The sequence below is a fragment of the Thermobia domestica genome, chromosome 5 (assembly GCF_964235325.1).
Source record: "Thermobia domestica chromosome 5, izTheDome1.hap1.1, whole genome shotgun sequence".
Lineage (NCBI taxonomy): Eukaryota > Metazoa > Arthropoda > Insecta > Zygentoma > Lepismatidae > Thermobia > Thermobia domestica.
In genome coordinates, this window is record NC_137458.1 from 44,512,195 (window position 1) to 44,537,010 (window position 24,816).

Below are 24,816 nucleotides of genomic sequence, written 5' to 3' on the forward strand. Positions count from 1 at the left end.
CTGTAGGGGGTGTTTTCATCACAAACTCAACTGGAAATTCGTTCTTGAAGTAAAATAAAGTAGGATGATTGGTTAGTCCAGTTAAGGCTCTCAAGCTTGTTTCTTTCCTCTAGTTGTGACTCACTGTCTTATCACGGTGGCGTGTTGTTTGCCACGATTCGATTTTCATGTTGTTTGCCACAATTTTGACACAGTATTTACATTCCGATCTTATCAGACCTCATTATTGCGAAGATTCACACACACCTGTATAGAAAGGAAGGGTTGCCAGGCACCTCTGTTTTCGATCCCCTGGAACAAGTGGTAAGTGTTCTCGCCTTGGGACGAGAGAAGTCTCATTAGACTCGCTCCTGAAAGAAAAAATTAAGCTCCAAACAAATGAACACAAAACATTATTATCACAATAGCTTAGTAAATTAATATAATTGCATTTTCCCTTTTAACGGAGTTCTTAATATCACCTTCTGTTACATAATTTTCTGTTTTTCGATATGCTATGCGACTAAAGAACTGGATTTTATATACTAAAGAAAAATGAAATTAAATATTTCAGTTTTGCGTCCCATAGTTTTGCTGGGTAAGCTAAAAGATATGACGATGATGAGAATGAATGAAAAATATGTTAGCGTACGCGGCTTTGGCATGGGAGACCAGGGTTCAATTCCGGCGGGAGCTCATGTGGTTCGGATTCCACGTTAATCACACTTCAAAATGATGAAATGGAAATAATATTTCCTGTCATTACTACAAACACATAACAATACCCTTCTAGAAAAAATCAAACTATGTTTAAATGTAAATATATCTGAATAGAATCAGGGTATACAAACTCATTAAAACATCAATTAATAAGCAATCGAGTACTGTCTAATGTTAAACTAGCAAAACATAAATCCGTTATAATGGCTAATGGTCAGTCAGAGGATACGAAATGAAACATTCATATATAATTTAAATTTTGAGAATAAACTAAAACACTCGTAAAACCCCTATGAGGAGAAATGTGTAATGAATACTCAAAACTGTGCTTACGGAATAGAAGCAGTAACCGTGTTTGAGACCGTTTGTATTGTATGTATTCTGTTTATAAATATAATAGGTCTGATTGTTATAATATAGTCATCTGGCAACCCTCAGCGTATGAGTCGATTTTGTATAAATCTTCACGATTATAATATAAATCAGAGAGAACAATACCGTGGCAAACAGCACGAATATCGAGTCGTGGCAAACAACACGTAATCCTTATCACACCCATAGCAGCACTGGTGAAGGATGTCGTTATTAGCAGAAGGCGAGAAAAGTCAAAATGCACACTTGACAAAAAGTCAGTAAGTACTCATTGCTCTTGCTGCTTGCTATGATATTCAATTCTGATTATTCTTGTTTTAACTGTCATCTCATGCAGTAGATTGCTGTCTTTTCCTTTGATCTACATTCCCCAGTCAGCGTTTACAGCGAATCAGTGTTTACAGCGAGATCAACCGAAAGGACAACAGTCTCCTGCATGAGTTAGTTAAAACAAAAATAATCAGAATTGAATATCATTGATATAGCAAGCAGCAAGAGAATGAGTACTTACGGACTTTTTGTCAAGTGCACATTTTGACTTTTCTTGCCTTCTGCTCGCTGCTGTGGGTGTGATAAGACAGTGAGTCACAACTAGAGAAAAGAAACAAGCTTGAGAGCCTTAACTGGACTAACCAATCATCCTGTTTTATTTTACTTCACAAAAACGAATTTTCAGTTGAATTTGTGAAGAAAACGCCTCCTACAGCATAAAGTCATTCATTAATACTTTGACCCCTTCTGCTCAAAACCACAAAACTTGATTTATTGTGTGTTATTGTATACTAAAGGAGTAAGTATTCGAAAAATTCCAGATTTTTTATAGAGGCCAATTGGAGATATTGGACAGTGAAACATGTCAAATTGGCATAATTCCCCAATTTTACCATTCGTTTTTCAAGTCTTTGAGAGCAGCTACAGGTCTGCAAATTTTTGTGTATAAACTTTTGACCCCGGACTACATGCACACACAAATTCAGACCTCTAAGTCAGTTGTTTCCTCTGCCCAAACATGTCTTCAATGTCCAAAAATGTTGCTATTGAAGGCCCTGATTTCACCTCTTTCAAGTGGTTTGAGGCAAAAATGTTAAGAGGACAAAGTTTTAGCTCTGCACAAGTTCGAGACGCCCAGCAATTTTCATTTAGGTAGGACCAACTTGTGTGGAGATATTGAATAATCCGTAAATGCTTCAAATCGAGAAAACGGGAAATGGCGGCAGCCGCTATGTAGCTACGAGACGTTTTAAAAATCCAATGATCGTTGTTTTAAAGCACCCTGATATAGGATAAACATTCATGAAAAAATTAGATTTTTGGAAATGCTCGAGCGACACATGCTTCATCACTTAGAATGAACTGACTCTGTATTACATTATTGTGAAGATATGTGTATTTAGACATATAACGTAACATTTCATTTCGAATTATGGGACATTTTATTTTAAAACTCATTACAGTAAAAAGCATAATCATTCATTTAATGTTAAATCACTTTTCGATTTTTTCTCAGTTCATTTTCCTTTCCTGCTAGGAAGTCTTCTTGCTGTCTATCATTTCTTTCTTACACTTGTAATTTCTTAATTAATAAAAACAAGAGATTGCTTCCTTGTCCGCATTCCTACAATCACCTCACCCTGGTTAATTTACGAGCACGCACTTTTTCATCAAGACGGAAAACATAGTTAATGACCGAAAATATGAACCTGGAAGGGACGCTAAACAAAACGATCGAGAGACTTTTGGAAGAGGTTGTCGATATTGAATGGGAGACAATTTAAGATGTAGAATGCACACTTCATTTTCAAGCTTACGAAAAATTTAGCCTTGCTCTGTCCTAAAGAGCATCTTATTTCAGTTAACCTTACATAGCTGTTGTCCACGATGAATTGTTTTTAAAAAATAAATTTCGACTTTGATTGAATTTTCGATCTTCGTAAAGTTGGTTTTCTGTCCGGGTTTCGCTAACCCTTAACTCTCAACTACTTGAACGACAAGCCAACCAGATAGAAAGATGGACGGACGTCAATCCACTGGAAGGATCATCAAGAAGGCAACACCAAGATCCACAAGTAAGTGCAAGTAGGTTAACCTGTCCTAAAATTTGCTCCCTTCTCACCCCTTTCAACCCCTCTAACATCACAATCTGTTTCTTTTTGCATATATTTGATTTTATTTACATGCAACCCAGGTCAGATAACTTACCTTACATTCTGTCAAATGCAATATCCCTTTGGGGATCTTTTCCGGATAACTTCTTTTTGGGCTATTTTTTAGACTCTCAGTCAAGCAGCTACTGCATCGTCACTATTTATCCTAGGATCATAGTTCATACCTCATTCTCTTCAGAATAGAGCTGGCTTTCAAATGGTACCACTTGCATGCTCATACCATATACCAGAAGCGGGAAAAATGTGAAAGTGAAAATTTCGGAGGGAATTTTTTTCTCGAACTTTGGCCCCCTGGACCCCCCTGGACCCTCCTGTGTGAACGTAGCTATCTAAAAAAAATCTGATAAATAGTACTTGGTATACTGAATGTGTGTGCCAAATTTCAAGTTTCTATCTTGAATAGTAAGGGCGGGAGAAATTTTATCAAGAATTCCCACAATGCCCCAAATTACCACAAAACACCATGATCTCAAGGAAAAAAATTCCTGAGACATCCCTAATTAACCTAGGGTCATGTGTCGCCCATATTCTCTTCAGCTTAGAACTGCCTTTCAGGCGGTACCATTCACATGTCTCCATCATGTATCTAAGGCGGGAAATTCCAAAAAAGGGATTGTTTTGGTCTAAATTTCCCTTTTTTCAACTTTTAGCCCCTCTGGACCCCCCTTGTTTTAACGCAGAAATCTAAAAAAAATCTGTTAAATACTACTCGGTGGACTGAATGTTTGTGCACAATTTCAATCTTCTAGGTGCAAAAATAAGCCCGCCAGAAAAAATTCAGCAAATACCCCATGTTACCCTATACAGAAGTATAATTTGAAAAAATTCACTGAGACGTCCCTAATTACCCTAGAATAATAATTCGACCGTCATTCTCTTCAGAATGGAACTGCCTTTCAGACGGTATGACTCACGTGTCGCCATCATGTATGTGAGGCGGGAAAATCCTGAAAAACGGAATTTTGGGGGTAAAAACATCCCTTTTTCACCACTTTGCCCCTCTGGTCCCCCCCCCTGTTTCAACTCACAAATCTGAAAAAATCTTTTAAATACTACTCGGTGGACTGAATGTTTGTGCAAAATTTCAATCTTCTACGTGGAAAAATAAGCCCACCAAAAAATATTGAACATAGGCTTAGTAAACGAGAAAATAAATTTGACTTATGACGTCATCACCTCCTATGTCTGGACGCAGGAAGGTCTGAAACCATACGTAATGTCTTCTACAATGCCTCTGGACTTGAAAAACAAAAAACCGGACGAAAAAGCTCAAATAGAAGAGAAATAACGCTATGTACCATGAAAAACGAGTATGGTACAAATTGTACCATAAGATCCCCACGCAAAATTCATTTTCAAGCTTACGAAAAATTTAGCCTTGCTCTGTCCTAGAGAGCATCTTATTTCAGCTAACGTTACATAGCTGTTGACTACGATGAATTGTTTTTAAAAAAGAAATTTCGACTTTGATTGAATTTGCGGTCTTCGTAAAGTTGGTTTTCCTGTCTGGGTTTCGCTAACCCTTAACTCTCAACTACTTGAACGACAAGCCAACCAGATAGAAAGATGGGCGGACGTCAATCCACTGGAGGGATCATCAAGAAAGCAACACCAAGATCCACAAGTAAGTGCAAGTAGGTTAACCTGTTCTCAAAGTTGCTTCCTTCTTATCCCTTTCAACCCCTGTAACATCACAATCTGTTTCTTTTTGCATATGTTGGATTTTATTTACATGCAACCCAGGTCAGATCCCGTACCTTACGTTCTGTCAAATTCAATATATACAAAATCTTGGGCGCAACTTGTCGGTTCTAACATCCCCAATTACGTTATCTATAAGCGCATTATTTGAGCTCTCAGACCGACAAGGGGGCGACTGCACATTATTTTATAGTGTAGTGTAGTATATTTAATAAATAATAAACATATAATTTAATACTACTTGATATCATAGCACTGTAGAAACGGCACGATCTTATGCACCGACCAAATATAAAAGCAAGAACTACAGTATGTTTCAATGTTGTGTAATATTAATGAACAAGGTCATAACTGGCATTTACCAATCAGATTCTCTTGTATTACATTTAGAACCATAATTGATATCAAATTAATGCCATTACGTTTTCCATACATTTTCATTAAATATTATGAGAACGTTTTTCCAATATAGTGAATAATTTATAAGATTTTGTTAGCTTTGTTCTGATTGGTTTTCGATGATATAATCGATAAACTCACCAGCTTGCATGCTATCCAATTTGCCTGGCTGTGATATTACATAACTTTATGATTGGACTAAATATTCAAATTTTCATTTCAAAATTCTACTTACAGCTAAGCTGACAGTCGTCGTTACTGAAAATTTAGCTTGAATTATTCAGCACAGTATTTTTATATTTTTGTATGTTCTATGGTGAATTATTCAGGACAGTGATTTCTTTCATTTTCGAGATAAGTCAAACTTGATGCTTTTTACACTAGTTTTTAAAATTTTCAGTAATTTTATTTTTAGAAAGATCAATTGCAAGTAGTTGTGTGTCATAGTTAGGAATATGTGAAATTATGTTGGGACATATTAAAGAACAATAGATACAACAAAAGGCATACCATAAAATGTATTTTCTCAAGTAATCACAATGGTCGGCTCAATGTTGCTGTGTAGTTGAGTTCTCTTTTTCCTAGGTAAAACAACTTTGGGGCATAAGCATTTTATGGTAGTCAAAAAGTTCATTTCATCTAACGAATTTTTACTTTTAATTCAACTGCAACTTACGGTTATTAGTTTCGTTGAATTCAACCAACCAATATGCATCGTATGAGCAATGTTCATTTTTGGTGTTAATTTGATAATTGTCTGTCAATTTGGTTGTTTTCTAGGTGAAAATTGATTGGTTGAAGACTATTAAGGCAAAGCAGATATATGTAAGATATTACCACCATTTTTTTTTAAATATATCCACTAAAATCAACCATTGACCAACACAAAATTGGTTTCTGGAAGTTACTCATGAGAATTATTGTATTAAGTTCGACGTGATCTATCGCTTAATATCTGCCTTCTCCTTAGACAATATTGTAGTTACCCAGAAAATTAAAATTCAAGAATTAATCGTAACTTGAGCTATTATCTAATTAAGAATATAGTATTATGTCATTGCCGACATCGGGTTTTTATGCAAGTACGTATCTTGTTTGTTTACATGCATCTCTGATAAACTTGGTAATGGTTTCTAACAAAAATAATACAGCTCGAATTTGAAGTTTTATAATGCATACTTCATAGGTTAAACTATATATTAGTGCTTAAGAGCATATTCAGCATATTCTATAAGTTTTTTATTTCAGATATATGCTTATAGTGTGCAATAAATTCAGTTTTAGTTTGTATTTTTAATTATTTAAATATATATGCAATAGAATGGCGGAAGGGGAAGAATGGCTAGTTTGTGGAGGACCAATAATGTTAGTAACTGATCAGCAGAGCAAAGACACAACTGCCAAGACGTTCAGAGAAATCTGATAATGATAGAGACTCGAGGAATGCTTATCAGTGAATGATTAGCTCTAGTTAATGAAGTTCAGCACGAGCTCCAATCAGTTCCTGATAAATTCGGATGTTCTGTGGAAAAGAAATTGAATATTCTTGCCAGAAATTTCGCCTACAAAGCGACTGAAACCATGAGAAATACGTACATAAGTTAGATTTCAACTCTCCTGAAGACAGACACTAAACTTGTTTCCCTCTATAAATATTGTCCAGTAACGACTGTTGATGTTGAGAGGTCATTTTCTGGATACAAATGTCACAACCTGACATCAAAAGTATCTCATGATATACTGTAAAGCTAATTATGAGAAGGTGTAAATCCTTAAAAACGAAAACTTTTTTTTCATTGGAAACATCTAGAAAGTGAGGCTCGTATTATTCCGTGTAAAATAAATGAACTCTACATTTAAAAAAAGAAAAGAAACTAAAGCTCATGTTCTCATAGTTTGTGCGTGTTTCAAAAAGTTATTAGTATATAAACTGTTTCTTATGAAAATAAAGTCCGAAGAAAAGTCCCTGAAAGGTAAAGTACACTTTCGATTTTATATTTCACTTAAGGGTAAAAGTACATTTCCGATGGTATATTTCAGTTACAAAACTTAGTCACAGCTTCGCTGCATGTTTGAAAATATTCTTTTATTGCATTGTTAGTGCATATTAAGTGCATACTTTAACATCTTTAACAGCAAAGTTGTATGCATATTTTATGAATTTTAAAGGAATAAAAATCCGATATCTAGTCATTACGAAAGGTTTATTTGAAGATCAGTTTCATTTCGTGGCTCTTGTACAGGATCATTTTCATAGGAGAGGGTATAATCAGGGATACAGAACCACACTCTCAGCCTCGAGCGGGAAAAAGACCTCAAGGAATAAAGTATGTGTATCATATGTTTGTATCATACTTCAATGCTTATTAAGATCTTCCTCAATCATTTCATACAAGCATCCATCACAAGCATATTTTCAGACATGCATTAAAGAACGTACTACCTGTTTCAGATAGGATTGCCGTTGTTTATGGTGGCAAAACACAGAACTAAAAAGTAAACAGAACGCAGCTAAGACGTGACAGCCCACTCGTGATTCAGTAATGTGCAGTGTTGAAAACTCAGTACGTTTGCAGAAAACATGGTACGTTCTTTGTGGAAACAATCATGGTTTAAGTTAGCGTAGGAGTATATGTATGGGCATGTGAGTGACAAGGATTGTTTGCTTCAACTGCTCTCCCTCCCACTCTCTCTAAGCCTATCTCTATTTACATCTCTATCCATCTATCTATCTCCCACTCTCTCTCTCTATTTTTTGTCATAGTCACAGAACTCTCAAGCCGGGGCTTGCTGCCAATGTTCGAATTAACACATTCGATCCTGGACAATTTCAGCCCTCATTTTCCCCCTGTCCTGGGGTCTTTTGAGGGTTAGAAAAAATTACTGAAATCTTAATTATGCACATAGAAAGATAAAATTTGGTTTCCTGAAAGAAGAATGACCATTTGTCATGTAGAACAAGATTAAATGCCTTGTGCAGAGAAGGGTGGGTGTGATAACGTTATACTTTTAAAGAACATTTTACTGATCTTCTAATATACGTGTGACGTTGAATAAAATAATTTCTTTTAAACCATACATAAAAATACCCAAATGGAACTAGATTTAGATAGCGGCATGCTGAAGAGGTGCTAACAAAATAACATTAAACTCGGGAAGAGTAATGTCTCTCCAAAGAGAAAATATAGAGTATTTTTTCAAAGCACTTTCGGGACGCTTCTTTGCCTTCGGGACCTGTTCGTTTCATTTGCGATAGCTAGCATCATAGTCAAAAAATAAAGAAAATAAATCAAAGATAGATGCATCAGCAGTAAATACTTGGGAGGGATTGAAACCGGGAATTCCGCAAAATTCAGGTTTTTGAGATGGTTGCAAATTTTCAGTTCATCCTAATTCTTCATCTGTATTACAAGTCTTTTTCCTTTCTTTACTGGAGGCAAAAGCGCTTCTTCCATTCGCTTATCAATAACAAATTTCGTCAAAAAAATAATCTGCTTGTATTGCGTATGCATCAGTGTCCGAATCATTTGTTACCTCAACAATTTCCTCTTTTGACAGGCGAGACGGTTGATAACGCAATGTACGAGAAACCTGTAACTCCATTGAATGCGAAAGAACAAAACGCTAACGATAAAACCTCGAAGCAAAGTGGTCCTTTTTTCTTTAGCTTAGTGAGAAGGAGGAGCAAAATGCATCGCACTTGTTATGAAAAAAAAAGAAAAAGAAAACCCAGCTGGTTCCTAAAATAATTTATATTTCGTTCTGCATCCAAGATAGGGTTATGACATGTTTTCCTGGACACACGATATAATAAATTCTACACGCCAATAGGAGTCATATAAACAAGAGAAATAAAGTGTGCATGAAACACTGAAACATAAACAAGGAAATAGAGTACACGTCACAATAACTCTTCTTCTAATTTCTTTCTCTTGCCCAAACGAAAAAAAACAACACGGGACACTAAGGTATTGATAAGATATTACAGTTCTCATAAACCATGTGCTTATGTGCAACCAAGTGACCTCTGCAGGTCATGTGCTACCAGAGTATGATAGACGAGACCTCACACATTACAGGGTTGTCAAGCTTATATCTGATTTCCTGACTCGCAGGACAGTGAGAAATTAAAGGTCCGGATACTATCGCATCTCGTAGGTGTGATTGTGTTAACGGCGGATGCCGGAGAAATCGCTCTCTCGAAAACGCTTATTCCCGGCTCATATAATGAAAATAACGCAGCATCCTTGACAGGAATAATTAACCCGTCCTAGTGTATATAAGATTTCGTCCTCTCGTTTAAAAAATTAATTCGAACACTGCTTGCTAAAAGTGCTAAAAGTGCAACGTGCCAAAATCCAAACTGCAAACGAATACAATTTTGTTTGCATATCAGCTACACAAAATCAGAGCGAAGTTTCTAGGAGTGCGTGCGAGAAAATAACGTTATAGTGATCCGTACATTTGGACGTGGTGGTGTGAGTTGTTGTGTGTTGTGAATCTGTGAGTTCGTAAAATGGAAACGCCGAAGAAATCTCCTCGTAGGGTAGTGCGGAGTGAAGGGAAAAGAATAATATATAAAGTATTAAAGTTCTGCAAGGAAGAAAAGAAGAACGGTTTGTTAATTCCTTTAAACAATGCGATGTTACGCACGGCTAGGGCTGTAGGGAAAAGTGTGAGAACTGTCAGAAATATACAAAATGACTTCAAAAGAGCAGCAGAAACCGGCGGAAAAGTTTCTACTCCACGGAAAAACCGGCGGCCGAAGCAGAAAATAGTGTTTGATGACTTTGATAAGAGTGTTGTGCGCATGAAATTTTTGGAATACTATGAGAATAAAGAGGAAATACCAACGTTAAACAAACTTTTAAGCGCTGTCAAAAAAGACATCGACTTCAGAGGAAGTAAAACCACATTTTGGAGGCTATTAAAGGGAATGGGTTATAGGTTCAAAAAATGTAAAAACAATAGATACATACTAATGGAACGGCATGATATTGTGGCTCGTAGAGCAGCATATTTAAGGGCACTAAGAAGAAATGAAAAGGGTGCTAGGAAGCCAGTGGTGTATGTAGATGAAACATGGATACATACTCACTACACGGTACGCAAGTGCTGGCAACATACGGACATACCTGGTGTGTTGAAGAATACCAGTGCTGGGCAGAGGCTTATTGTTGTTCATGCGGGGGGAGAAATGGGTTTCATTCCCGGCGCCGAATTGGTGTACGATGCCAAATCAAAAACTGGTGATTATCATAATGAGATGAACAGTGCAAACTATCAGAAATGGTTACAAGAACAATTGATCCCGAATCTTCCGCCCACATCCATTGTTGTCTTTGATAATGCCCCGTATCATTCCGTGCAAGAAAACAAACCTCCCACCGCGGCTTCCCGCAAAAATGAAATTCAGCTCTGGCTAGGAAGGAATAATCTTAGATTTGATGATGATATGACGAAGAGTGAATTGCTTGCTATTGTCAAAAGTAATTCTCCGAAACCAATATATACTGTGGACAGGCTATTAGAAGAAAAAGGGTTTACCGTGTTGCGATTACCACCGTACCACTGCGAGTTAAATCCCATCGAACTGGTGTGGAACATGATGAAACAGAAAATTGCGTCAAAAAATATCAGGGGCGTGTCCATGAAAAAATTGAAAGACGTGACTTTAAATGCCATGAGGGAGATAAAACAAGAAGATTGGAAGAAAGCTTGCAGCGCCGTAAAGACAGTGATAGACAATTATTGGTGCCGCGATGGCTTAATGGAAGCTGAAATAGAGAGAATTGTAGTGAATGTGGGACTGGAAAGTAGTGATGAGGAGGAGGAAGAAGAAGATCTAGATAGAAATGCTGTTTCTGCAATAGAAGCAGAAAGTGAAACAGAAACAGCATCCGAAGGAAGTGACCGACGTTCCATGGATACAGAAGACGAAGGATCCGAAACAGCTACAGTTACAGAAGGACCTTCTATGGATACAGAAGATGAAGGATCCGAAACAGCTACCGCTACAGACGGAAGTTCCATTGATACAGATGATGAAGGATCCGAAACAGATACAGCACACGAACTGTCAGAGACACAAGAGGACCTCGAGTAGCAGATTCCGCGGTAAATGCCACATCAAGACACGGATGTTGTCATGAAGCACCTCCGGTACGTCCATCTCTTTTTTATAACGTAGTATTTTGTTATTGATCACTTAACGTTGCTTTGCTTTGTTATAACAATGCAATAACAATACCGGTACTTTTCATGACTTCAATATTTAGTTTCATTGTACAATACCAAACTGCAACATAAAACAGATGCAATTGTTTATAACAACTAATAAGAATTTCATACCTAACTTTGCTTTTGTCCCAATGTGCCATTATTTTGTTTTTTTTTTGTTTTTTTTGGGGGGGAGGGGGTAATAAGTGACAACGAATATTAGTGTCGTAATATGATAGCAGATCATTTATTTCTATGCCCTTTTTCAAGTTTATATGCCTTCAAAATAGTACATTGTAATTATATTACTATTGTATAGTTCCTGGGGTAAGCAGAAACAACATCCAGAGTTCAAGTAATTTCACACCATGAACTAAATTTGCCTAGAAACCTTGAAATTTACACTATTTTAGGTAATATCAATGCATCATGTAACATCTTGTACATACAAGCCACGACCGCACTATTGTTTTAGGCAAATATGCATTCATTATTATACTGTCATAATATCAAACCTGACGCTTTGTTTTAGGTTTTCATTTCTTTCTGGACTTTAGACATTAGGCACAGACAGGAAGATGGCGGGGGAGGGGATATTGGAATGGCTCGATCAGGTCAAGTTTCGAACCCGGTGTAGGCTTCGGATTCGCCGGGAATCGAATCTGGGACTCCTCAATCCGTAGTCAGCGACGCTAACCCGGAAAATGCGACGCCAAACTTTACAGTTCATTGTATTTCCTAGATCGAGTCATTCGGGTCAAGTTTCGGATTCTGTCGCTGTGCCACTTACGTGTGGGTCAGACCGGGTTAACGTAAGTGACTCGTGTTCAGCTCTGATTTATCGCTGTTTTTTCCTCCCCATTTTAAGACTACGTATCCTTCGCGTTCCTATTTTTAAATATACTACGCAATAGTAGAAAAATGACCTCTGTCTGACATATTGCTAAGCATTAGATGTGGTACAATGATCCATTCAGATGTTCGGAAATATACTTAGGCCTATATTTAGGCCTAACTGTCCCCCGTGGTTGAGTGATAACGATGCTTTGTACTCAAGGGATCCTGGGTTCGGTTCCCAGTGGACTGTCCGGTCCTTTGAAGCTTACCAGCTCGTTTAGGACAACTCAGTCACGCAATATAGGTCGTTCTGCCTCCAAAGAAGACAATTCCGAATAAATAAAAAAAGAAAAGAAAGTTCGGTAAAGAGGAACATGTTTCTTTATGTATTATGTTGTAACGGCCGTTTAATTGCACACATTTGTCAACATGAAATATCAGTTATAGGGCTCTTTAGTTTACTTAATCTATTGCAACATTGGTACAAGTACATGCATATCCCCCATAATTCAAATAACGTTACCAGTTCTCCCAATTCTCCCCGGCATCTCTGGAAAAACATATGGTCAACCTTAATCGCCATTTTTAACTCCTTTGCAAAGCTTTTGTTCTTATTGTTGTTGCAAGAGATTGTTGTTTCTTTTGCTAATCTGCAGAAAATAAGCAACAGATCTGGTTGTTGGGACATACATTTAACATTAGGAAGTATGCAATGCTTCTGTATGCGAGTTATTTTATTATTTCAGCTATGTTCACCTGTTCACTTCTTTGAACACTTTCTTTCTGTCTCTCTCTTGCTTTGTGATGATCAGATGCGTAGCTAGCACTAAAGCCTAGAGGGGGCTAAGGTTCCGCCGTGGTGTAGTGTATGAAACACCACCTATTAAAGAAGCGACGAGGAATATCGGGAGGATAGGGACCTACTTGGATATAGACGGGGGTCATGGGTCCCGGGTATGGTACGAACTCACGACAGGGTTGGAGGAATTTCCCCCGTTAAAAATTTCATAAAATGTTATTTCTACTTTATTTCCACTTGAGAAGAAACATTCCCCCCACTTCCCCGTCTCCTAGATTGGTACAATTTCGCACCCTAATCCCGGGTCCAGCATACTAACAATAACCACAAAACAGCAATAAATAAAGATTGAAATATGAAATGTAAGGTTTTACATTTCTGTTTTTAGTAAAGATGAAAATATTTGTCGAACGGTATGCAGTTTGTATTGGGTAAAACTTCAATAATCTTTTGCAATTATTTCCATGAGTTCTTTTTTCTTAACTTTTGATTTTTCTACGTGGGATTAGACTTGGACCTATGTGGGTTTAGCCACCACTAGAACCCCCTTAGCTACGCCACTAGTGAAGATAAATTCTTTATAATTCTACATTTTGTTTTTTATGCTGTTCTTACAACAGGATTAACAAAGGGATGCATTAGGATGCCTAAGTGCTTACAGCGGGATTCCTAACGACCATCAAGACAAATTCTTACAACTTTTTTATTTTTCATGTTTTTAGGAGTATGTTATAAAGTTTCAAAATGTAGCACGTTTTATAACATGTTCCGTACCTTGTGTTGGAACGTGACGCTTTGTTCAGTTTGTTTTCGATATTGTGCATTAGCAACACTCGCCAATACAGAGACAGGCGGCGCATGACTCACTGTTGACTACATCAGCGCCCCCAAGTAAACAACGGCACTCCTGGATGAAATAGGTAGTAAGTGAATGTTATTAACAATATGCTGACCTTGTCTATATTAGCTGGAATAGTATGAATTGGTATCGGCTGCCACGGAATTTTGAGATTCCAGATTTCGTTCTCCTCCGGTGGGTAGAGGCCAGCGAGGAAGCAAGAAGCGCTCATAATACTGCGATCCACGTCACTGCTGCACACGTACACATCATCCGGGGAATAGGTAGTCACAAGCGCAGGATATCGAGCTCTGATACGGCAACCATGTTCGAACATTTGTTGTTTACCTAGCTGATAAGAAGCATCAACATATTTCAGTATTATATCTATTTAAAAACTAAGAGAAATCTATTTATAACATTATGTACAGTGAAATAAGCAGAATATCTACAGTATTATTATGCTTTTACGTTCCCGCAGTTAATGTTTCCCACTTGCTCCAGGCAAGCAAATAGACTTGAGTTAGGTTGGGTCTCAGAGCTCCAGGCAAGCTAAGAGGGAGAATGAAAAGCCGAAACTGATACCGATGAAGGTCTTACAATGTGTTTTATACTCTCGTCTGGACAGCGGTGGCTGTAGTATTCTTCTTCTGTCGTATGACTTGATGATGATGATGGTGCCTGTCGTCTGTTTGCTTATACAGTGAAACCTCCCTTAATGGACACCTCTCAATAACGGACACCTCTATAATACTGACAGATTTTTTTTGTCCCGGCAAAAACACATGTTCCCTTACGGAACAAAACCCTCCTTTTTACGGACACTCTCAGATACGGACGCGGACAGTCCTTTGTTTTCCCCAAACATTTCAGTAACTTCTTCATAACGGACAGAAATTATTGTCGGTTCTGCGATATACAAACACACACACACACACACACATGTTTCTTCTGCAACCGTACTAAGGATCCTCAGTGGACACTTGCTAAAGAGTTTTATTACCCTTGTAAAAGAAAAAGCATGCATTTTTCGCTAAACAAACGAGTTTAGCCGGTTAGTTGCTTCCTAACGCATCTTTTGAGAACGTTCTGAGAATTTGATATAAACGAAAAATGCTTTCAGTGTGATGACATGTACTTAAGAAAATTACCATACAGGCATTATCTTTTATAGTTATGAATATATTAATACATCCCCCAGCAATAATATTATTTAACAGAAATGAATTTCTCCTTCATCCCTTCCAGTAACGCAAATACGTACTAAACAGGGTATTTTCATATTGAATTTTACGTATTTACGCTCATACATAATGTATTTTCTGTCAGGGGTGCCCATCCCCCCCAAAGCTGATGGCGCGCTCCCCCCCAAAACTAATAATCTCTTCCCTCCTCAAAACTCAAGTCCTCTAAAAACAATTGCCCAGTGTAGCAGTAGTTTTTATAGTACTAGTAATTGTTATTTTTGCTGTTGTTTTTATTTCCTGTAGTAGTATTATAGAATGCTTGTAGTAGTAGTAGGGGCAGTAGTAATTATAAAAATGGCATTACTTTTATTAGTAGTCTTGGTAGTGTACAATACTAAATATGTTCTATAAGGATATTGAAGAGTATAAAAACTTCTACACACTGTGTATGGCACAGGTATTCTTTTTTTACAATTAGTAGTATTATTTTTTTCTTTACAAAATATTGATATAATTCCCTTGTACATGAAAAGTAAGACGCAAGTTACAAGTTATTGAGTTTGATACCAAAAGAAAATGTTGTCCTCGAAATTAGCCTACAAAAAGAAGTGATATCCAACAAAAAAAAACATTCCTGTAAAAGAGCCAAGTACGAGTGGCCTTAAAAGGAATTGAAATCACAAAAATAGGCGCCAATTTCTGGTGGACAACAGTTACAAATACTCAAGGAATCACTTTCAAATTTAGATTTGAAACTTGCCTATGTTGTCTGTTGAAAATTATAAAGTAGTTTGACATAATTGTGAGCTAATGGTAACCATACAGACAACAGCCAAGTTTCAAATCTAAATTTGAAAGTGATTCCTTGAGTATTTGTAACTGTTGTCCAAGAGAATTGGCGCCTATTTTTGTGATTTCAATTCCTTTTAAGGCCACTCGTACTTGGCTCTTTTACAGGAATGTTTTTTGTCTGTTGAAAATTATAAAGTAGTTTGACATAATTGTGAGCTAATGGTAACCATACAGACAACAGCCAAGTTTCAAATCTAAATTTGAAAGTGATTCCTTGAGTGTTTGTAACTGTTGTTTACCAGAACTTGGCGCCATCCTTTCATATAGCAACTTGCGCGGTACTTCATTCATAGAGTTTCTAAGCAGGCGGTAGGGGGATTCATTCTCGAGATTAAAAAAAAAAATCGCATCGTGTTCCAATGTTATTCTGACGACAGTAAAATTACTTATTCGACATTAGAGTAAAATTCTTCCCAAATTTTTTTCTCGATGGCACAACTTACGCCATTCATCCCTCCTGTGGGCGGCCCTTCTCTCTTAAAACAAACCAACCTTTCCTTTCATACGGCTACTTGCGCGGTACTTCATTCATCGAGTATCGAAGCAGGAGGTACGGGGGTTCACCCCGCAAAATTTTTGAAAATTAGCTTCTCAAAATCGTGTTTTAATGCTATTCCGACAGTAAAATTGCTAGTTCGAAAGTAGAGTAAAATCCCCCCCAAAATTTTTCTCAATGGCGCAGCTTGCGCCATACATCCCCCCTGTGGGCGGCCCTGTTTTCTGTATGTTACTGCACACAACTACCGTTGTGAGAAATTAAATTTCTGTAACCTTTCTGTAACGGACACCTCTCACTAACGGACACAAATTCATGTCCCATGGATGTCTGTTGTTCAGAGGTTTCACTGTAGTCATTATAGTAAGAGAGCATCTGGACCCGTTTATAAATATGTACGACGTATAATATATAACAGTATTTTCTATTTATTTATTTATTTAATTAGTTGCTTAATTTTATCTTTTTAAAAGAGAATAGTTAATTGCGTAGATCGTAGGAAATAAGCATGTATGTCTGTCAACATTAAAATTTCGAGTTCAATAAATTTTCAGATCACTGAATCAAATCTGTCTATCGAACTTATTGCTCTAAAAAATTCAAAACCTTGTCATTGATTTTTACGACCAGTGGTCGCCTAGTTCGATCTTGATAGTGAACGTTTATGCGACCATCTTTAAACATGAGGCATCAACTCCTCCCCATTCCAATTTCACTCATCACATCTTTATCACCAGGCCAATAGCCAGCCTGATTTATTAGGATGGCGGAAATGAAGACTGAGGAGACAATGACAAATTCATCAAAGGACACCATAAAATGGTAAATTTATTTATTACTTACAGAATCTGTATTCCATTTCTGAATTATCGAAACCGTAAATTTTTGTTTCATTTTTGTGAGCTTAATACAGTGTGTCCGTAAAGTCGCGCAATCCAAAGTTTGATTGCGTGTATCTTTTGATCTGAAGAATGATAAAGACCTAAGACTTAAAACAAATGTAAACAAACATGTTCTATGTCGATATTTTTGAGGTCATGACTAATACTGGAACTTGTAACGTTTTTGTGTAGTAACGAAAGAAATTACCGTAAGTGTAAAATAAAAAATATGCAAAATGAAGAAAATCAATATTCAGTTGCAGAAAACTGATTTCCTGCGGTTGAATTCCTGTATATATGTACAGTATGCATCAACATTTACCCATTGGTGCGACAATGTGACAAGGTTGATGCAGTGTTGCCATATAAAAAGCTATTTAATGCAAGTCCGTAAAATGGGTGTTTTTGACAGAAACGCGGCCCATAGCAATACTATTATCGTAAAATTACTGCAACAGGTCTGCTTTAAGTTAATTAATGATATGCAAATAGAATTTGCACATAATTGATAAAATGAATTTTTATTCAAATATTTGCGTTATCACAAATAACACAAAAAATTACAAATAACCGTAAATCGAAGGTTTGAAATCTAAAGTTATAGGTTGGAGCTCAGGCGCTTTTATGACGGTGTTAAATCCACGTCTAGATCTATTAAAGCAGGTGTTCCACAAGGAGCTGTACTTTCACCGCTATTATATAATCTGTACACAGCAGATATCCCGACACTACCCCCATTGCTTTGTTGCAACCTACGCCGACGATACTGCCTTTTCCACGACCAGTATCTCACTTGCACAGTGTTACAGTTAGGTTTTCAGGAAGGGGCAAGACGTTGGAGAATCAAAATTAATGCAGACAAAAGCTGTGCTGTCATCCACAATCGGAGATGCATCCGCGCCCTAAAAACATCTAAACTATGAGAACGCACGCATTTCTCATGCTACGCACGCCAAATACTTGGGTGTAACTTTAGATCGTGGTCTAACGTTCGCCGCACACATCAGAGACATAAAACAGAGAGCATTACGAAAAATCTCAGCGTTGTATCCCATCTTGCGCTGTAGCTTCCTTTCTCACGAGGCCCGAGTTCACATCTTCAATATGATAGTTCTAGTTACTATCTCTTATGCATGCCCTGGCTGGCAACATGCTTCACATAGTGACATACAAATCCTCGAAAGTGTGCAAACTCGAGCTGGTCGTATAATCACTGGTCACGACAGATATACACGAAACAGCCAGATCCTGGAAGACTTAGAGCTACCCACTGTCAGACGTTCTACGGCATCTCCACAACAAGTTCTGGCGTACTTTACCCAGACATATAAATCCAGATATAGCTAACATCGGCACCGAATGCGCTCTGCGGAACGTCCATCGAACGCCACGCATTTAACATCTCTCCAGAACTGGTGAAGAAGTCACAATCAGCTACTCTGCGACAGTTGCAGATGTAGTCTCCCATACATAACAAAACAATAGTAACATCCAACAAAATACCAGCACATCTTAATATATTCTTTATAATATATTACTCATGGAGTCAGCGGCTCCGGTCCGATACTCTATACATAACCACTAAATTATCGTGACCGTGACCGTGACTTTTTTCATACTGAATCAAGGAACCTAACCTCTCTTGTGTCAGTTAGTGCGCTAGCTAGGACCAAGCGTTGCAATACGCATGTGAGCCAAAGCACACATACAGCACTTAGAGGGTTGGCGAAAGTTTTCACTTTCGAAGGGCAAACTTGATTTTTTGAATCTCACCATCATCATCTTTTTATTCATTCTCATATTCTTTGGGCTTCGGCCCTAGAATACTTCATAGAGATGGCGGACTCTGGCAATGCTAACGGACAATCGGCTCTCGGTCGACATACAGGATTACCAGCTTCTCTTCCTACAAGTATAGGCACATCACGTGCCCAAGCTACACCGACTGGAACTACCGGTCGCACTCGACACTTTCCATGGGGTAGTCAACCAGTAGCGAGTATGTCTAAAGAAAGACATCCATCCACTGACTCAACCCAATTTGCAAAGAGATTTCTTGGTGGATCTCAATCTTCTAACGTCCAACCAATGGACATTGGATCGCCACCTTCAGAATCGTCATTTGTAACTCTCAGCATAATCCAGATCCTGTTTACAGTTTTCATAAAATACGTTCCACGCGCAAATGTTGAACAAATACTCCAGACTAGGAATGGATACAAAGATATCAAAAGATCCTAATTTCGGAACCTATTTACGTAATAAAGCATCTTAGGAAATCTTTGGGAAAAACGCAAAACTAACAAAAAAGTCGAATTCTAGGCCGAAACAACCACCACCTCCTAAGAAATCGCCAATGTTATCTGTCGTTATACGTGGTGTTCGCTCAGAGTTCACAGACGACGAAGTGCGCGAGGACCTTATTCAATAGGGCATCAACATTGAAAAATGCATACGCATAAAAAAAACAATAACGGACCAACATATATATGGTTCGCGTATTATCACAAAACCAACAGGCTATTGACTACCTTTTGGCGCATAGTGCCCCTATTTATAAGAAAATCCATAGAGTCGAACTTTCTAAAACTCCTGGGCCAGTGTGCGAGAGATGTCAATCCAACAACTCTCATTTCATTAACAATTGTCCTAATCAACCACGATGCGGATATTGTGGCAACCAACATGAAACTAGATTGTGTCAAAATCAACAATAACCTCCAAAGTGTTCTACTTGCGGAGAGGCGCACCCCATGTACAACTACTGTTGCAAGGCTAAACCCCCTGCAGAACCTACTCGCCCGGAGTTTACTGCATCTATTCGAAGTAGCGATAAAACTACACCTCCAGCCTAATCTATCCTATATCCGCTCAGTGTCGAAGATTTTCTTCGCCACCTGACCATAGTGCTCCAGAACGTGATGCCATTTCAACGCGATCATATACTTCGCACCATTACTGCCCCTGCAAAATCGTTTTTTAAGATCAATATGCATGGTACATATTCAAGACAATATGCTCATTTTCAAATCGCGCCTCTTGAAATTATTGTTTAAATCTATGTCGTTTTTGCTTGTAATCATGAATTTCTTATTTATTAATATACGATCTTTCCAGCAACACAAATTCCTCCTAAAGCATCTTTTACGCGAGGAACAAATTGATATTACTCGAGATTATCTCCTTCACCGACATTACTATAGAGGACCTGCCGCCAGAGCTCAAGGTGGAGTTGCAATAGGTTTCTCACCAAAATTACCATTCAGACAATATCACTTACAGCACCAACCACCGAGTCTGAATTGTTTTACACTATTTCCCGGTTTACAGATACCTTAACTACAAATGCTCAAACATCCATTCCTGAGGACAAAATCTGCCCACACAGACCAAAGTTTCCGCCTCAATATCTGGCCATCGTAAAACGTGCACGGCAGCACATTCGAGAGTATCATCGTACTGGGAACGAGGCACATCTTCAAGACAATGACAAGGGGCAGTTAAAAACTACCTCATTGCATATAAACGGAGGCACTGGATTGGTGCTCGCAATAAGCTGAGAGACGAAGCACATCCTACCCGCTACTGGAAGAAATTTCATCAATTAACGGGAAAAACTGTTACAACATATCCGCTCCATGTCAATAATGTTCAATTTATTTCAGACGCAGATAAAGCGAATGCTTTTGCAGACCAACTACAAGCAGTATTCACTTCAACTCTCCATGCCAGAGCGAACGCATTGATATTTTCAGAATACATTCTTTACAACCTTCTACATCACATCAAACCGACATCAATCATCCTCTTACCAGACCAATCACGGCTCCTGAATTACATACCGCTCTTAGACGGAAACGTAACACATCACCAGGAATTGATAATATCTCGTATAGGATGCTGAAAGAATCTCCACCTTTATTTATTTTTTTGCTAGTATCTATTTATAATTTCATACTCAACACTGGTTATTATCCGCTACATTGGAAAGTTTCAAAGGTGAGCATGTTTCATAAACCAAACAAGCCTATTCATGATGTTACTTCCTACAGGCCTTTTCAGTTAATTTCTGTCTTCAGTAAGCTATTTGAAAAGATTCTCGTCAACAGACTATATGTTTATCTTAAAGAACACGACCTGTTACCAACACATCAAGCAGGTAGGCTAACTTAGGCTTTTTAGGCCAAACTTTTCTATTAGCAACCAACTGTTACGCCTAACCACGGTTCTCACCAATCAATACAATAAAGCTCTTCCACCATGTCTAGTCCTTATGGATTTAGAGAAAGCTTTTAATAAGGTATGGCACTATGGCTTGCTGCGCAAACTACAGTCACTCCGACTTCCCACTTGTTACATCCGTCTCATTTATTCTTTCTTAAGTAATCGAATAGCATATGTTTGAATAGGAAGTGTTCTCTCTAGACCTAGTTTTCCTCATACAGGCGTACCTCAGAGCTCCGCACTTAGTCCATTGTTATATATCTTATATGCCTCAAATATGCCTAGACCACCGAATAATGTCCATGTTTTCCAATATGCTGACGACACAGTATTTTTATCACTAGGGAAAACTATGCTTCAGATCAACAGAAGCCCACAATTGACACTCGACAATTTTCTTACCTGGTGCAGGAAGTGGAAATTAACTGTCAATTCGGAGAAAACACAAGGCCTTGTTTTCCTTCCACCAAAACGTAGAACTAAAGTACGCCGAAATCCCGCTAATCTCTGTGTATCAGTTGACGGCCATTTTCTTCGACCAACAGCCTCTGCTACATATCTTAGTGTGGTATTCGATACCAAGCTCACCTGGGTATCGATACATCGTCAGAGATCATCTAACTCATATTTTTTCATTTTAGCACATGTTCTGCACTCATCACTAACATTGGGCTTTCATTACGTCTTACATCAGTCTCGAGTCGCCCCGAGACAGAAGATCTAACCCTCGAGTGTCTCAACTAATGTTCCCAATGTGATTATGACGTCAATGCACTTCATATCATTATCATACCTGTTTATATATGATATACCTAACTACATTTATTCTTTAATTATGTATATGTTTGTATATCTGCACCGTTAATATGATATCTTGCACTGCTTTATATATTGTTCATTTCTCCATACTAATTTTATGTGTTTTTTCTTTTCAATTTCTTGTTAGTTTTGCATTGCACTTAGACCACCTATTGTATATGTATTAGCACCAGCACCATGTATTAAAACCTTTGCCAACGAGAGGGCGTAACCCTCTAATGGCTGGGGTTAGTTTGTTCTAATGTGAAGCCAAATATGATGAAATAAAGAAAATAGATGATTAAAGAACTTTCACAAATCTAATCCCTTACGTTAAAAAAAAGCGCTTTTGTTGCTATTGTAGCATTTTAATAGATAGATAATATCGGTTATACTTCCCATATCGAAACAAGTTTTTAGTTATACTGTTTACACAACAATATTAATTTATTAGTATTTTGTAAACTAATTATGTAATGGAGACAAGTTCGAAAGAAACGTTGTATTCATAAAAAGATCAATGAACTCCTAAAAAGAACTGTTTTCAAGAAATTTAATGTGTAATGATGCTGGAAATACGAAGTCTCTTGAACTAAAAAATTAACAGAGAAGAATAATTATTCCTTTAAAGTGTTAAAGAAAAATTATGATCACTTACCTTTGTCAGCTGTCCCCATCCATCTGGGAAATATGTTTTATTTGCGTACGGATCTGTTGGATAAGGGGTTTTAGGCGTTCTGGCTCCGTGTCGAAATAACTATAAAAATATTAACATTAAATTTAGCATTAGCTAGCATGTGTTAATCTTAGTACTATTTAACTACACAAAATGATAAACGCAACACTACGATTATGATAATTAAAAAATCAGAGAATTTGATCGTACTAAGAATAGGAAAAATTTTGCTTTTAAAATGTTACATAAATTTCACTTAAATATAGATGTTCATGGTATATAGTGGTGCCATCTATGGGAGAAATCGTGTATTTCTTTCAACTGTCTACCTGCGTCAGTTCGTTGGTGTTAGTCATTTGAGTCAGTCGTTGTCTTCTTAACTCGCATACTGCAAACAACAGTCCAGTCCAGATAGCTATTGTTTGCACGGTTGATGCAGTGAAAACCCGTGGATTAGAGGAGATTCAGTACCCATTGTACAGTCAGAAACAATATAGGTTGGAGCTATTATTTTTTATACCTCCAAACTATACTTAATACTGTTTCTGACTACAACTCCGATTTAGCACTGCATCCTTGGCAAAAAGAGCTATGTTGACTGTTGACCTTCTCATGTAGTATGCAAGTTCAGCACATAGCCACTGATCTAAATGACTGCCTCCTACGAACTGACGAAGATAGACATTCGAAACCAATTTACGATTGGAGGCCCCTCATCTGCTACTAAACTCACTCCTTAGTAAGCTGTCCTAAAGAAATCAGCTCAACATATCTTTGACAGTTTTGCTTTAGCCACATACTACTTTACAGTACATTTTTTTTAAATTGTTAGTATATAAAGGTATATTTGAGCCCAGCACTTTAGTAGATGACGTCACGCAACGCTTTCTGCCAGCGTTAAGTGTGAACTATGAACTCGTTTTCCCCTAAAATTGTGGTTTGTTCTTTTAAAATAATAATAAAGTGTACACTCCAAAAATGTTACACATAATCATTGTAACGGTTAGAGATTTAGATCTCTATGCCGTAGTCTTTACTGGTAAGATTCCTTTTTGAGATTCTTGATAATTTTGATTAGTTTCCTACCCTGTAGTGTTCTTAGCTACTATCGGGAGGAAGTTGAGTGTCTTGACATTGTATGCCTAGCCATCAGCGCCAACGGCAATTTGTGGAATTACTCGTCCTTCGTTTGAAAGCTCGGGGTTGGACTGAATATAATGGTTCGGAAGGGGATAGGTGCATTATCACCTAAAAGCGAAGTCAAAAATAAGTCGTAGGAGATCTGTCATTACTAGTGGCGTAGGGAAGGGGGGTCAGAGGGGCCATCCACCCTCCCCCAAAGAGATCAGACAATGTACTTTGTACTTTGATTTTTTAATTTTTTAAATATATTTTTATGTTTATATATTTTTTGTTTGTATTTTTTCTATATGTACCTATAACAGCACTTCCCCCCCCCCAAATACGCATCCTGGCTACGCTACTGGTCGTTACTACTTGCGATATTTGAGAGGATAGTGGAAAAGTTCAAGTTTAATAATTATGAAGTTTTATCTAGAAATGTTACTTCGTCTAATTCACTGTAAGAAAGTTAGGTCATATTTTGGATTTATATATATCTTCTTATGATTAGATGAAGTGTGTTTGGTTTAAAAAAAAGATATCGACTCGTT

At 37.6% G+C, this 24,816-nt stretch overlaps 1 protein-coding gene across 1 annotated transcript in view; it reads right to left on the minus strand.

Annotated features, from left to right (window-relative positions):
- LOC145685068 (uncharacterized) overlaps window positions 1–24,816 on the minus strand; it is a 93,579-nt gene that overhangs the window by 64,292 nt on the left and 4,471 nt on the right. The window contains exons 2-3 of the mRNA XM_081757412.1: window positions 23,126–23,224; window positions 14,145–14,381 (exon numbers count right to left, since the gene is read on the minus strand). Coding sequence (XP_081613538.1) covers window positions 14,145–14,381; window positions 23,126–23,224 — 336 coding nt within the window. The remainder of the gene's footprint in view (window positions 1–14,144; window positions 14,382–23,125; window positions 23,225–24,816) is intronic.